This window comes from Microtus pennsylvanicus, chromosome 4 (assembly GCF_037038515.1).
Source record: "Microtus pennsylvanicus isolate mMicPen1 chromosome 4, mMicPen1.hap1, whole genome shotgun sequence".
NCBI classification, from domain to species: Eukaryota; Metazoa; Chordata; class Mammalia; order Rodentia; family Cricetidae; genus Microtus; species Microtus pennsylvanicus.
This window is the reverse complement of record NC_134582.1, coordinates 117,219,036-117,233,056: the sequence shown is the minus strand read 5'-3', so window position 1 is coordinate 117,233,056 and position 14,021 is coordinate 117,219,036. Positions and strand designations below refer to the sequence as shown.

Here is a 14,021-nt window from a genome sequence, read left to right as displayed (position 1 = left end):
AATTGGTTCCCATCTGCTGGGACTGTGTAGGAAGGCTGTGGAACCTTTCACAAGGAGAGCCCGGCTGAAGGAAGTGAGATTCGGGCCTTGAGATTGTATAAACCCAACCTCACTTCCTTTTGCTCCCTGTCCGTGGAGGCAATATGACCAGCCGGCTTCCCACTGTTGCCTGTCACGCCTTCCCCACCACGATGGAGTGTGTCTCCTCCAACTGTAAGCCAGGAAACAGTTCTTCCTTCCTTAAATTGCTTGTTGTCAGGTATTTTGTCACAGCACTGAAAAAAGTAATGAGTTTGTGGTGCGCTGCATTCATAGCTGTCCTTGACTTCATGGAGCTGCCTATGGGCTGGAAATGTCTGTTTGTGGGTCCATCTGTCTAGTGTCCATGGCTAGAGAAACAGAAGTGGACATGCAGGGATGGCTAAGTAACAGGTTTGACCTTCCCGTGCTAAAACTACACAAGAGGAGAGAGAGATCTATCTGGGCTGCATTTGGACCTGTGGAGCTGCAAGATGCTTGCAGCTGAAGTTATAGGCACTGTGGAGGATGAGAGATGCAAGAGGCATGAAGAGAGGGCAACTGACAAGGGCTTCCAGGCTGGAAACTAAACTCTTCAGAGCATCACTGAAGTGCCTGGACCAGAGATTGACTTCATTGTCTGCTTACTTTCAGGGTGGCTCCCCAAAACTCCGAGTAAAGATTGGGCCATACCATAGATTTCACAGAACTTAGGAGGGTATGATTTGTTATGCATGGGGTTGCTGTAGAAACCATCTGGGCCACATGTCTCCCAACTGTGTTTTTATTTAGATGATCTCTCCCTAGATATCAAGGGTCAGCAACCATAACCCTCAAGAAAAGTAGCCGAGAGACAAATAAGTGAGACACCTCCAGACTCTTGGCTGTGTTGGGCACTTGATATGATCAGAGAGAGCAGGTGTTCATTGTAGTTACCAGAAAACTCACCCCAACATTTCCAGGAAGTCCTCATCATAATGAGGAGCCCTGTGAGACAGTCAGGCAGGAGGTGAGGCTGGAGCTCAGAATATAATGTGGAAAGCATGAAACCCCATGCTGACCAGAGACTATCACCCAGAGTAGAAAGTCTTGACTTTCTCCCTCTGCTCTACTGTGTAAGGGTCATGTCCCACCTGAACACTGTAAACAGAGACTGCTTTTTCATTTCCCGGCCACCTAGACCTGAATAATCACACAAAAACTATATTAATTACAACGCTGTTTGACAAATGACTCAGGCATATTTCTAGCTAGCCCTTACATTTTAAATTAACCCAATTCTATTAGTCTGTGTATTGCCATGTGGCCGTGGTGTTACCTCATTTTCTCCATATCTTATTTCCTCTATGACAGGCTTGCTTCTCTCTCCTTCAGCAACTATGTGGCATCTGCCTGACTCTGCCTTCTTTCTCCCTGCATTCAGTTTAGTTTTCCCACCTACCTATATTCTGTCCTGTCATAGGCCAAAGCAGCTTCTTTCTTAACCAATAGTAATAAAACATATTCTCAGCCTACAGAGGGGAATCCCACATCAGAACATCAAAGCACAATGGTCCAACAGGGTAAGAGAGGTGCACCGTAAAACAAGGGTTTTCATGAGAATTCTGGGAGCCTCCTAGGCACTACCAGATTCTTCAAGGGTCAAAAGGCACACTCAGGCACATGGGAAGCTTAGCTTAGAATAACCTGAGCTTGGTTTAATGCTATGCTGTCATCTTGAGAAATGATGTTGCTATGCTAAGAACTGATGCTGGGACTTCTCACGTGCTAGGCAAGTACTCTACCCGTGTTGTGTATCCCTAGGCCTCTTCTTGTTTCTTCCTTATTTGGAAATGAGATCTTGCTGAGTTACTCCAGCTGTCCTTAACCACAATTTGTAGCCCAACCAAGCCTTGAACATGTTATCCTCTTGCCTTAGCCTGAACCACAGGCCTGGCTTGAAATTCTTAGTAACTTGCAATAAATGGATTTCTATTCTCATCTCACACTGAATCTCATCAATGCTTTTACAGACTGTATTGCTTGACTGATTATCCTAAATATATAGCTCTTATAGCTCCTTTATTAAATCTGTGGGTCTCTTCCTCATAACCAAACCATAAGCCTAAGAGCCTTTAAAGAATTTTTGGCTAACCTTGTGTTTTGGGTATCCAGTAGGTGCCCAATAAGCTCACATTCCTAGAATTTTCAAATGGTTTTGCTTGCTCATTAATTCATTCAACAGACATTCCCAGAAGAGGGGCAAAAATCTACCCATAAAATCCTTCCGATTAAAAGGTTAACAGCAGGTCCGGCAATGAATTTCAATACAAGGCTTTCTTCAGAGTTGAACTTGACTTCCAACCTCCAGCCAGACAGGTGAAACCATGACTTCAACGTGACTAAGTTTTAAAGAAGAAAAGCAAGACAGTATTTATGCGAATGTCTCGTCCCAGTTCAAACACAAGCTTTTGCTCCCATTACCTGCTCTCCCGGGAGCCCTGTTTCAGCTGAAGAACATAAATGCTTGACTACTTTCTATTTCTCTCTTGACAGGCGTGAGTAACACTGAGGCCCGGCAGCCAGGAAAGTCTCCCCAGTTCAGTGCCAACTGGATCGTGGGCAGTGCCGACCTGGAGATCATTAATGCCACAACTGGGAAGAGGAGCTGTGGGGGCTCATCCCGGCTCTGCAAGCACGTGTTTTCTGCTCGGTGGGCACGGCTGCATGGTAGGGTAGGTCGCACCGGTCCTTTCTGGAGAGAAAATTGGCTGTACCTGGGCTCTGGTTAAACTCCTGAAAAAGCTCCAGGGAACTAGGACATCATTTGATCTGTAGTCATTGTGAGACAGGACATGCAAACGGATCCCCAGGGTTAGTGCCCTTTCTCCAGCTGACTGCCCAGGAATTTCCTCCACACGCTTACCAGCTCTGCCACCCAAATGTGATTCTCAGGGCTTGGGAAGTATGTCTCTGTGAAATCAAGCAACAAAAGAGGTTATTGTTGGGCCAGCTAATGCCACCAGGCACTGTGCCAATTGGTTTTCGCAGTGTGTCATGAGAAAGGTACATAGAGAGAGAAGACCATGTGGTTAAGTATACTAGCTCCTCTAGGAGAGTCCAGGGGTCAGTTCAGAAATCTCATGGCCACACACAACTGTCTGTAGCTCCAGTTTCAAGGGATCCAGTGCCCTCTTTTGGCTTCTGCGGGCACTGCACACATGTGATGTGAATATATACACCCAGACCCATGCATATACACATAAAATAAAATAATATAATAAATTCTTCTTAAAACATTAAAAAGAGAAACAATATTATTCCAAGTTCAGGTATAAAGAAACTACTCCTCAGAAAGTATATAGAGGCTGACAAAGTGGCTGAGTGGGTAAAAGCACTTGCTACCAAGCCCGAGGACCCAAGTTCAGTCCTCATGACTTACACGATAAAAGAAGAGAACTGACATCTGTGACTTGCCTTCCGACTTCCAAATGCATATCGCAGCATACACACACACACACACACACACACACACACACACACAGTGAAGAGAGGAAAGGAAGGGGAGGGGAGGAAGGAAGGAAAGTGGGTAATTTCCCACTAATTTTCAAAGATGGTGGCTGTCAGAATTAGCAATTTTCTCCAACCCAGAAGGCTACCCATTTCTAGAAGAGCAATGTTTCAGAATCTGCTTTCCATTCATAAGCAGATAATAACTACTTTTGGAAGGTTAAGACTGAAATGCAGAATTTTATGTACTTTGAAAGCATAGCAGATTATAATAAAATACAGATAAAAACTAAGATAATGGAAAAAAAGGATTTTGCTCATTTTTTGTATTGGGACAAAGCTCAGTCAATGAAACCCTGGCCACGCAAGCACTAGGTCTTGAGTTAAAGCCCCAGAAACCATGTGAAAACACCCAGCATGGTGGCACTATTGGTCCAGAACTGGGGTGGTAGAGACAGGCGTGTTCCTGGGGCTAGCTGTCCAGCCAGTCAGCCTAGCCTAACCACAAAGCTCTAGGCCAGTGAGACACCCTATCTTAGCGGTCTCTCTAAGGGGAGGGGACAAAGTTGGCACCTTCTGAAGAGCATTACTCCTGAGGTTGGCCTCTGGGTCTCTGTGCACCTGCACACACGTGCACCCATATGAAATACACACCCAATAATAGTGTTTGGATTGGTATATCAACCAGTAGAATAGCAGGCATAGAAATGCTTAAGCATTTTTACCTACTCAGAGAATGTTTTCAAAAAATTACAGTTATCTAAGAGTTTGGCAGTAAGCTTCCTCTGCCACAGCCATGCAGATATGGGCATATGGCACCATATACTCCAGTTCTGACTAGAACGCTCTGCCTCTATCATGCCCACACTTACCCCTTTTCCCATGTCTCACTTCTTCCAAGGACTTTAGATGGTCTGGAGAAGTACTGGCTCTTCTTGTTTTGCTGAACAAATAGGTCCTTTTCTTGTTCTCTGTGGCACTGGCCACAGAGTGGACACATTGATCTGCAAACCCTCTGGGAAGACTGCAGTGTTATTGGAAGCTCCCCTACCATAGGCCTGCCCTCCGTCTTTCTGTCCTGTTGGGGAACTGAGGACATCGATGGATATGTTCTCTCTGCCTTGCGTTGCTCCACCTTCTGCCTCCTATGACTCAGAAGCCTGATAACATCCTGCTTTTACTGCCTTTCTAGTTAATGAACAACACAACTCAAAGGCCCTCTTCTCTCCTGCCTGCCATGATGCTGTTAGTGCACAAACCTACCCTAGCAATCCTTTGGAAAGAATAGATAAACCAGTGGTTTTATTATTGGCGCTGTTTTGTCTACTTTGTCTACTTTTTCTACAAAAGCCACACTGGTGTGTCAGGAAGCTTCCTCATGCCCTACTGGGCCACCATCGTGTGGAAAGCGGCACCTCTCCTCTGTGATTTGGGACATTTATCTCTGAAAAGTCTCTCAGTCCACTTGGGCACTCCCCAGATTGAGACTGTTATTACCATGACACCTTAAACTCTCTGTTCCCTCAAGGCTCTACTCAACAATTTCCAAGTACTTCCTCACCCCCTCGTGGGAGTTGCCTACATGATCCAAGTTCTGTGATCTTTCCCTGGCCTGTTTCCCTCAGAGCTACGTCCTCTATCTCTTTCTGGGTTTTGCTAAGTTTGGGTTTTTTTTGTTCATTTTGAGTCAGTGTCTTCCTATGTATCCCAGGCTGGCCTTAAACACATGGCAGCCTCCTGACTCAGCCTCTAAACTGCTGAGATTACAGGTGTGCATCATCACACCCAGCTAAGAAAGCAGTGTTAAATTCTTACTAGGAAGTGAGTCATATGTTATGTCATATGGGAGTCATATGTCATATGTTATCATCTGCTCTTCTGATAAGGCAAAGTATCCTTAACAATTGGGTTTTTCACACAGTTTCCCAATAGAATTCAGATAACTGCCCTTCAGTTTGTTTTGTTTTGTTTTCTCATGTGTTTGTGTGTGTGAGTTCACACATAGAGGAGGGAGGGTGCGTGTGACATGAGTTTGGGGGCCGAAAGTCCATGTTGAATGTCTTCCTTGATTGCTTCTCCTTATTCTCTGATACACGGTCTCTCACCGAACCTGAAACCCATCAAGTGTCTAGACTAGTCAGCCGACAAGTCTCAGGCAATGCCTGTCTCCGCCTTCCCAGGGCTGGGATTATAGACATGAACAAACACATGCAGCTCTTGACACAGATGCTAGGGATCCGAACTCAGTCCTCGCGCTTGAGAGGCAGGCCTTTCCCAAACGAGCCATCTCCTCAGGCCCTGCCGCTGTACTGTACAGCAAAGGAGACAAATGACAAGGGTTGGGACTAAGCTGGTATTTTGCTTGTGAAACTCCTCATGTTACTATGACTGGTTGAATTCACTTCCTCTTTCTCTCCACAGCTAAGCACACGGATCCCCGGTCATGGAGACACACCGTCCATGTACTGTGAGGCTAAGCTGGGGGCTCACACCTACCAGTCTGTTAAACAGCAGCTCTTCAAGGCTTTTCAGAAAGCTGGTCTTGGCACCTGGGTGAGAAAACCACCAGAGCAAGATCAGTTTCTACTAAGTCTCTAAGTCGCTAGACTCCTTTGCTGTTGGAGCAGAGCAAAACGCCTGGAGGAGACGCCATTGTATGGTGGTGTGGTGTGTCCATTGACTCTTAACATTGTTCTCCTTCCGTGCTCAGGAACACACGTGTTCATGTCTGGATCGGAGACTAGATTTGAGTTTTGTTCATGCTGCTTCTCCCTGGGTTGTTAGTTCCAAGAACTCTGTCCACATAGCTTGAGGTAGAAGCACTATTGCATTAGCCCCATCTCTTCCTGGGATCAAAAGGAAAGAATCTCTTCAGGCAAGGGGCGCTCAGAGGCAAGATTGGAAAGTAGTACTTACGTGCAGCCTCATGCCCCATCCTCCGTGCTTCCCTCCCCTTTCATGGGCCTCTCTAGTGGTGTGATCGAGTCTCCCCAGCACAAGTTTATATGACTTCCATATAAGCCACAGGTGAAAAGAAAAGCCATGGGCTCTTTAACTCCAAAGAACCCAACAGGAATGAATGCTGAATTGTTTTCATTATCCATTCAGGCCTTTCCACCGTCTTTCAAAAGTTCTTGAGATGGACACTGTTAAAGAGCAACTAAAGTCAATGAAAAACCCTGTTTATGACACAAAGGGATAGTTACCTAAGACACAGAAGAGTCGTGATCTATGATCTAAGAAAACTGCTTTTCATCTGCCCAGTTGTAGAATGTTTCAAACAAACCCAGGCCTGGTTTTCATTGTTTTTCGCACATATGACAGCCATGGAAGTGAGAACTGCAGAATGGTTATAACTACGACCCAATAATCTCTACATTAGGTAATAGTAATAAAACCGAGTCTTAGAGAAAGTTCTGAATTTTAAAATGGATTGTTAAAATAAAGAAAGCATACACACACACACATAAAACACTCAACAAAATCTTTAGGTTTGAGGAGCTATTCTATCATTTTAGATTTCTTAATCATCATCTTGCATGAATAAAATAATAATAATTTTAACAAGAATAGTTGTGATTTATCATAGCTGCCAAAATTAAAGAGACAGAATTATTCCACTTTTAGAATGTGCATCAAAGTTCATAGCTAGGCATAGATCTCTTTAATATTTAACCTATATCATCGTCCCTAAGAGGAGAAGACCCAGACAAAGGGAGGCATGTTGGTAACATATTTTTAGTCAACCCAAGTTCCTTGAATTAATTTTTCTACTTGGAGCTCATTTCTAATATTCATCAAGTTAGTTAACATGTGTGTAATCTTTTTTATTTAAAAATATCCCATCTTATGGGCTGTAGAGATGGCTCAGCAGTGAAGAGCATTTGATGCTCCTAGAGAAGACTCTGGTTCAATTCCCAACACTCATATAGCAGCTTGCATCCATAACTCCAGATTCAGTGCTTATGACACCCTCTTCTGGCCTCTGAGGGCTCCATGCACCTGTGCGATACACTTATATACATGTGGGCAAACTATCATATATATAAAAGAAAAATAAATCCTTTTTAACCCCATCTGAACTGCATTATTGGTTTTTGTTTTGTTTAAAAAGTATAGGAGGAACCACTTTTAGAACATGGAATTCCTGAGTAGAATTCCAGCTCATCAATCCTCAATAAAAATTCAACCATTACAACATGTAATATTTTAACATATATTGCAGATATCATAAGAACGAGGTAAACATGAAATATATTAAATTGTAGCTATTTGTTACAAGAAAAAGAAGAGTGGAAATACTAACTCCTTGGATTTAATATGAGACCACATTTATCACTAACATCCTTTGAGAAAAGAATATAAACACCATTGTAAAAGCATTTTCAAGATAAACTTTCAAAGAAATGCAAATACAAATATAAGTACTGAGGAAAATGGAATCTTCACTCAGTGTAAAGGCAACAGTCAAGGGCCAGCTTCTAGTGATCTCTGATAACTTGGTGTATAACTGGGAGGAAGCTTGAAACCTTAAGAGCCGAGTTGTGGCTTATGTGTTGTCTTTCAACCATTAGGTATGGTTACTTCCTGGCTGAAATCTAAGACCTCCCTCAAATTATTTGTGTTTTGAGGGGTGGAATGGAGAATACACAACACTTCATAACAGTGTGCTTCAAACAGTGTTATCAATTATTAAAAAAATTGGCATTAACTGCAGGATCCTAAATGTTTCCATCATGTGATGGAAAGAGGAAGAATAGGACAACTTGCCAAGTATCCCCAGGAAATGCCACCCCTTTGGCCTGTGCAAGAGACATGGGAAGCAGTCGATTGCCCAACAGTGAGCACCACCATGTGTACAAATTGCAGGTCTAGTGCTATGACTCATGGTGTCTAAGGTACTGTTTTCTCAGGAGCAATCCAAACTTTCCTAAAGATGAATATCTCCTTTAAAATAAAGCCACCCACTGAAGAAGTTCTACCCCTTAGCACTAGCATAGAGATTTGCTTACTGGTTTTAGTTATGTGTGCTGGAGGGTTTGTGCATGTGTGTGCAGGAGGCTGCAGGAGGATGAAGAGGGTGTCAGAGTTGCTGGAGCTAGGATTACAGACAGTTTGGAGATACTTTATGTGGGTGCTGGGAATCAAACTTGGGTCCTCTGGAAGATGCTCTTAGCCACTGAGCCAACTTCCCTGAGAATCACTTATTAAGTCAACAGGCAATTCCTAGCGAGGAGCGCTAGGGATCCAGATATGTCTATAGCAGGAAGAGATGTTTCTGATGCTGCAAATGGGATTTTAAGACACCAGGGCTTCTCCAAAGAGACATCACAGAAAATACTTTTTTTAATAGTTGACCATCATCTCGCAAGATCCTTGTCAGAGTGAGTGTGACATAGGAGGGAGATGAGAAGGAAGCAGGGAGTTCCTGAATCTAGTCAAGGAAAAGAGAGCTGCTGAAACTATCTAAAGTGAACCCTGCCACATGCTGAGAAGCAGAGGTCAGGAAAAGATAATCTTCAAGAAATGGGAAAAAACAAAGAGACATTAAGGGGAAGAATAAAAGTCCTGTGACATTTATTATTTGGAGCAGACAGGTAGCTACATCAGAATTTCACACCTACCCATATTGAGATATATATGAGCTACACCTGACCTACAGAAACCCAACCCACTTCAGAAGTAGCCAGTCATGGGATCTGCTGTACATGAATAAACCCTGAAAGAGTAAATAGCAAAAGATTTTTCTCACTTAGGTCTCCACAAAAGCATCCCAACCCTACTTTAGGCTTCCCTGCATTTTAGCTACTGGGTGGGTGACTTGGAAGCAGCTCAGAAACACCCCATCTGAAGTTTCTGTAAGAAAGAAACACACATAGGTCATATTTATCTTTTAGTCATCCCGAAAGCAAATGCAGTCAAACAAATCGAAAAGAATATGGGTAGAATATAAAGAGAACAGGCAGGTATCTTAGCCACCTTGGCTGTTCCTTATCCACCTGATTTATCTCAAAACTACCCCCAGATCTCTTTGATCATTGCACCCTTTGTTTGCAAATCTTGTCTTCTGTATCCACACCCTTTAAGTCTCACTCCTAAAATCCAAATAGAAGTCAACAGCATCTTTATCTGCTTCCAAAACATGTTGCTTTCCTATTGGGGAGATAAGTGATTTAAGGTTCCCTGCCTGGTTCTCAGTCAAAAAGCCAACGTCTGTTCATTTATGAGTCTTTCCACAGGACTGAATCTCATGATTAAGTCCATGAGGACACAGAAACGCTGCTCATCCACCTCCAGCAAAAGATTTCACAACAATGTATAATATCAAGTTACTGAATTTAAGATTTCTTTGAATTTTGTTTTTTGCCCAGGAAAAGATTTGAAAATCTCTGACAATCGCTTCCTTTTGATTTCTGTGATCCTGTGATCTTCTTTGTACCTGTATATATCTATCATGTCACTATTGATTTTGTGATGTCTTGTCCCTCACAAATGTCAGGCTAAGATGCTTTTCTAAAAGATGCATAGCTCATATTTTTTTCCCATATAATTTCCTTTTCACAGGACAGTTCTTACCAATAAATTTAAATGCTTTTTGTATAGTGTTTACCATATTTGATGAGCCATAAATAGTAAATACATAGTATATCAATTCCCAGAATAGAATAGTTACAGTATTTTGATGAAATCCTATTTTTAGATTATAAATTTCAAGATGAGTCTATAGTATCTTGTTTAAAAAATTTAAAAAGACAACTGAAATTTAAATAGAGTAGACTTTTTTATTTAGGGAAACTTCTATGATCATTTTCAAGAGGCCATTCTAAAAAAAAAATGACCTAATTGGCCCAAAAGATATCACTTTCTAATAGCAACCAAAGGAAGTTTAGAAAATGTCTTTCTTTTTATGTACTACCAGTTGGCTGTTGTAACCACATTTTCCGGCCAAAGTCTTAGCATTCATAAAAACCTATTTCTCCATCACTCTTATTGAGGACAGTTTTCAGAATCTACAGTCTTGTATAGCACTAAGAAATCTAGTATGTTGAACATTTTGTAGAAGAATCCCAGCTTTGGGTTTTTGCAGAGTTCATGAAGGAGTAGAGAACTCAAAGTGCTGCCTCAGGAAAGGATATGCCACCAAGAACCAACCCTTAGCTGGAGGTGATGGGGGAGAAGCGATAAAGTGTTGTTAGGGATGACATGGGAGACTGTACAGTGGGGACTGGGGCACTTCAGTGGAGGGCTAGGGAAAGGGTGGGCCCTGGGCGCTGCCCGTGGTCCTGAGTCATAGTTAAACATGGAAACACAACTATTTCTGGGAACAATGGGGCTCTTGTCAAACTTCTTTGACAAAGTTTGAATCAGATAAATGATGGTGGAGAAACAAGGAAATGGAAACAAGATGACATAGACGGAGGCCACTAGAGAGAGGTCATGGAGAGCAGAGCATTGTCCCATATCCTTTCTCCAAACCCAAGTCTGGGGAAACCGAAAATGGAGATGTTCATTCTCCCAGCAATTTTACTTCTTTAGATTCTTTTCTCACCCACCTCCCCACACCACATTCTTGTTGCACTTCCCTCCTACTAAACTTCTGCTCTCTTTGTTCTGGTCTATACCGGAGAGGAGTGAAGTAGCAGGCATACTGGTACTCACAGTCAGGAAGCTCCCTAAGTGCTCATGTGACAGCCATGACTACGGTATTTACAATGATCATTCTGGATTCCCAGAGCATGTCCACGTCAGCTGACCTCCAACCAAAAGAATCACAGATAACCACATCTCAAGAAATTTAAACCAAACGATATCACCCCTGCAGGGAAGTGTACAGTCTCAAAGCCTGGAGAAAATATCACCTTATTTCCCAACTCATCATTTTCTAAATGGTTTGAGAGATGATGCACCCTTTTCAAAATAAATACAAAATGATCTGGATTCTAGTGCCTCCTTCACATGGGCACCTGATTTCTATCACCTGGAAGTCTGTGAATCAATTTAATCAAATCTTTCCCAGAGGTGCCCAGCTAATTTTCAGCACTTTTTAAGTAAAATGAACTTTAAAAAATAGTCATTCTTAGTTGAAGGTATGTACATAAAAAAGCATGATTGAATGGCAATATTGTATCAATGGATGTATATTTGTAATATTTGTAAAATAAAAATCCAAAAACCTTACAATATGAATTTACATATGTTAATTTGCCTCTTCTGAGTTCTGTAAATTGCACTTTGGTGATACCTGATAAGTGAATGTTTCTCTTAAGTGAATAAAAATATCAAGTAAAGTTGTTCTTTCCTGGGTTGTCAGGCCTTTTTCATCAAGCTGTGTATTAAGGAGTCTCTGGAATACTGTGGTGTCCAGGCCTTAGTAAAGCCTCAAGAAGGTCCATCCTCTTCAAAGAAATAGAATATTTGCTCTAAAACCTTTTTCATCTAATAATAATTATGTTAGCTGTCAGAACATGCCAGAGTAACAATTACTAGCCCAGATGCTGCCCTTTCAGAGTTGATGTACTCAAACTGGTTAAATTATCATGGAACTAGGAATGAAAATACTTGTCTTCAAGTCTTGAGTCAGTGATTTATTTTACCTGGGGGACGTGGAATGAGTGACTTCATGCATGACTTTGAACCTCAGTTTTCTCACGATTGAGTGTTGGAAACAAGGCATATCTACAGTTTCACAGGATTTCCCAGGGAAATCAAAGAAGTCTGTGTTACAATGCTTTGAACAGGCAACACATTGTAAAGACTCAATATGTTCTCAGTTCTCCACCGAGGTTTTCCACAGCATATGAAATATGGCAGTGGCTGACAATTGTACTGTCAAACATTGATCCTAGTGGGTACCAGGGCATAAGATAAGCCTAAAACTTCACTTGAGGATGTTTATAGCCTCAACTCTATCTAACTCTGCATGACTGGACATTCGAAAGTTCGATCCATCTCAATAGCACATTTTGCTTCTTTCCAGAGACATAAGCTTGGAGCCAAATATGTTCAGGAAGGGACATTTGCTATTGAAAAGAGCTTTGATTTTTCTCCCTTTACCCTGGGAATAGGCAAAAATTTAAAATATGCTGAACAGAGGTCTCCTTTATGATCATTTGAAAGACTGATCTTTTGTTTCATCCTTATCTTAGAATGTATCTACACATACACAAGCCCTTTAATCCAGAGTAAGGATTTCTTCCATTTTCTTCAGTCTGTTTTATATTATGAAGAGTAACGCTTAGGTAAGAGCACATGATATCCTAGAAAAAGGCAGAGATGGAGTCTGAAACAGATTATGAGAAGACTGAGTTCCTCCATTCTCAACTTAGAATCAGTATTCTAAAGAGCTTCTCATGGTGGGGGGGGGTGAATATGTGCACACAAAAGCACTCAGATGCATGTGTAGGCCACAGGTTGATATTGGATGTCTTCCTTGATCAAGAATCATTTTATTTATTAAGACAGGGTCCCTTGCTGAATCTGAAACTGACCAATTTGGCTAATCTAAGTAGCGAGCTCGCCACAGAGGTCCCTTGCTTCATCTCCTGAGGGCTGGAATTACAAGTGGGCCACCACATCCACCTGGCTTTTATGTGGATGATGTAGATCCAAACTCCAGTCCTCATACCTGCACAACCAGCACTTTATCATTGGGACCATTCCCCAGCCCTGAGCTTCTCATTTCTTAGGTCTGATAGTCGGTTATCCCTAGTGGAAGGAATAATAAAAGGGTAGGATTTCTAGTAGGAAATAAAGGATACCACCTGAGGGTTAGGGATATAGTTCAACGGTACAGTTCTTGACTGGCATGTATAAGACCTTAGGTTTAATGCCCAGTATACAAAAAAAAAGTCTGTGCTGGAGAAAGGGCTCAGTAGTTAAGATCAGAGAACCAAGGCTCAGTTTCCAGCACTCCTGCGGCAGGTCATGACTATCGGTAGTTCTATTTTCAGGGAACCTGATGCCCTCTGCACTGGGGGTACGGGGCATACGTGTGATGCACAGCCATATGTGTGGGGGAAACCCTGTTCTCATATAATAAAACAGATGATAAAATAAAAAACAATAAACACCAATATTTTTAAAGGTAAGCATGATGGTTCACACCTGTCATCCGACACTAAAGTAGCTGAGGCAAGAGAATTGTACATTTTAGGACAGCCTGGGCTATATAGTGGCAACCTGTCTCAAAGAACAAACAAAAGAAGGATGTTCGAAAGTGTGGCTGAGAGATGTTCAAGGTAAGTTCTCAAGTGCATCTGAAGCCATCCTACTGGCATTACCAAACCTAAAGAACGCGAGCACTGGCTGGTGATAGGAACTGTTTCTCATCTGCTGCAGAGACTGGTCTCTGAACTCATTTATATTATCTCCCAAAATGTCTTTCTGCCCTGCTCTCCATTGCTTAATATTGCTTACAGGAGAACCCTGTTACAGGGTTAGGGGCGGGGATCTATCATGCTTGGGAATGAGTGATCAGAGCCTTGGTAACATCTTTAAATGTTTTACATCCATGC

The 14,021-nt window shown here is 42.2% G+C and overlaps 1 protein-coding gene across 1 annotated transcript in view; it reads left to right on the top strand.

Moving 5' to 3' along the window:
* The window catches only part of Adarb2 (adenosine deaminase RNA specific B2 (inactive)), a 545,357-nt gene extending 533,552 nt beyond the window's left edge, over window positions 1–11,805 (top strand). The window contains exons 9-10 of the mRNA XM_075970268.1: window positions 2,554–2,732; window positions 5,929–11,805. Coding sequence (XP_075826383.1) covers window positions 2,554–2,732; window positions 5,929–6,105 — 356 coding nt within the window. The 3' untranslated portion in view covers window positions 6,106–11,805. The remainder of the gene's footprint in view (window positions 1–2,553; window positions 2,733–5,928) is intronic.
* The last annotated feature ends 2,216 nt before the right edge of the window (window positions 11,806–14,021 follow it).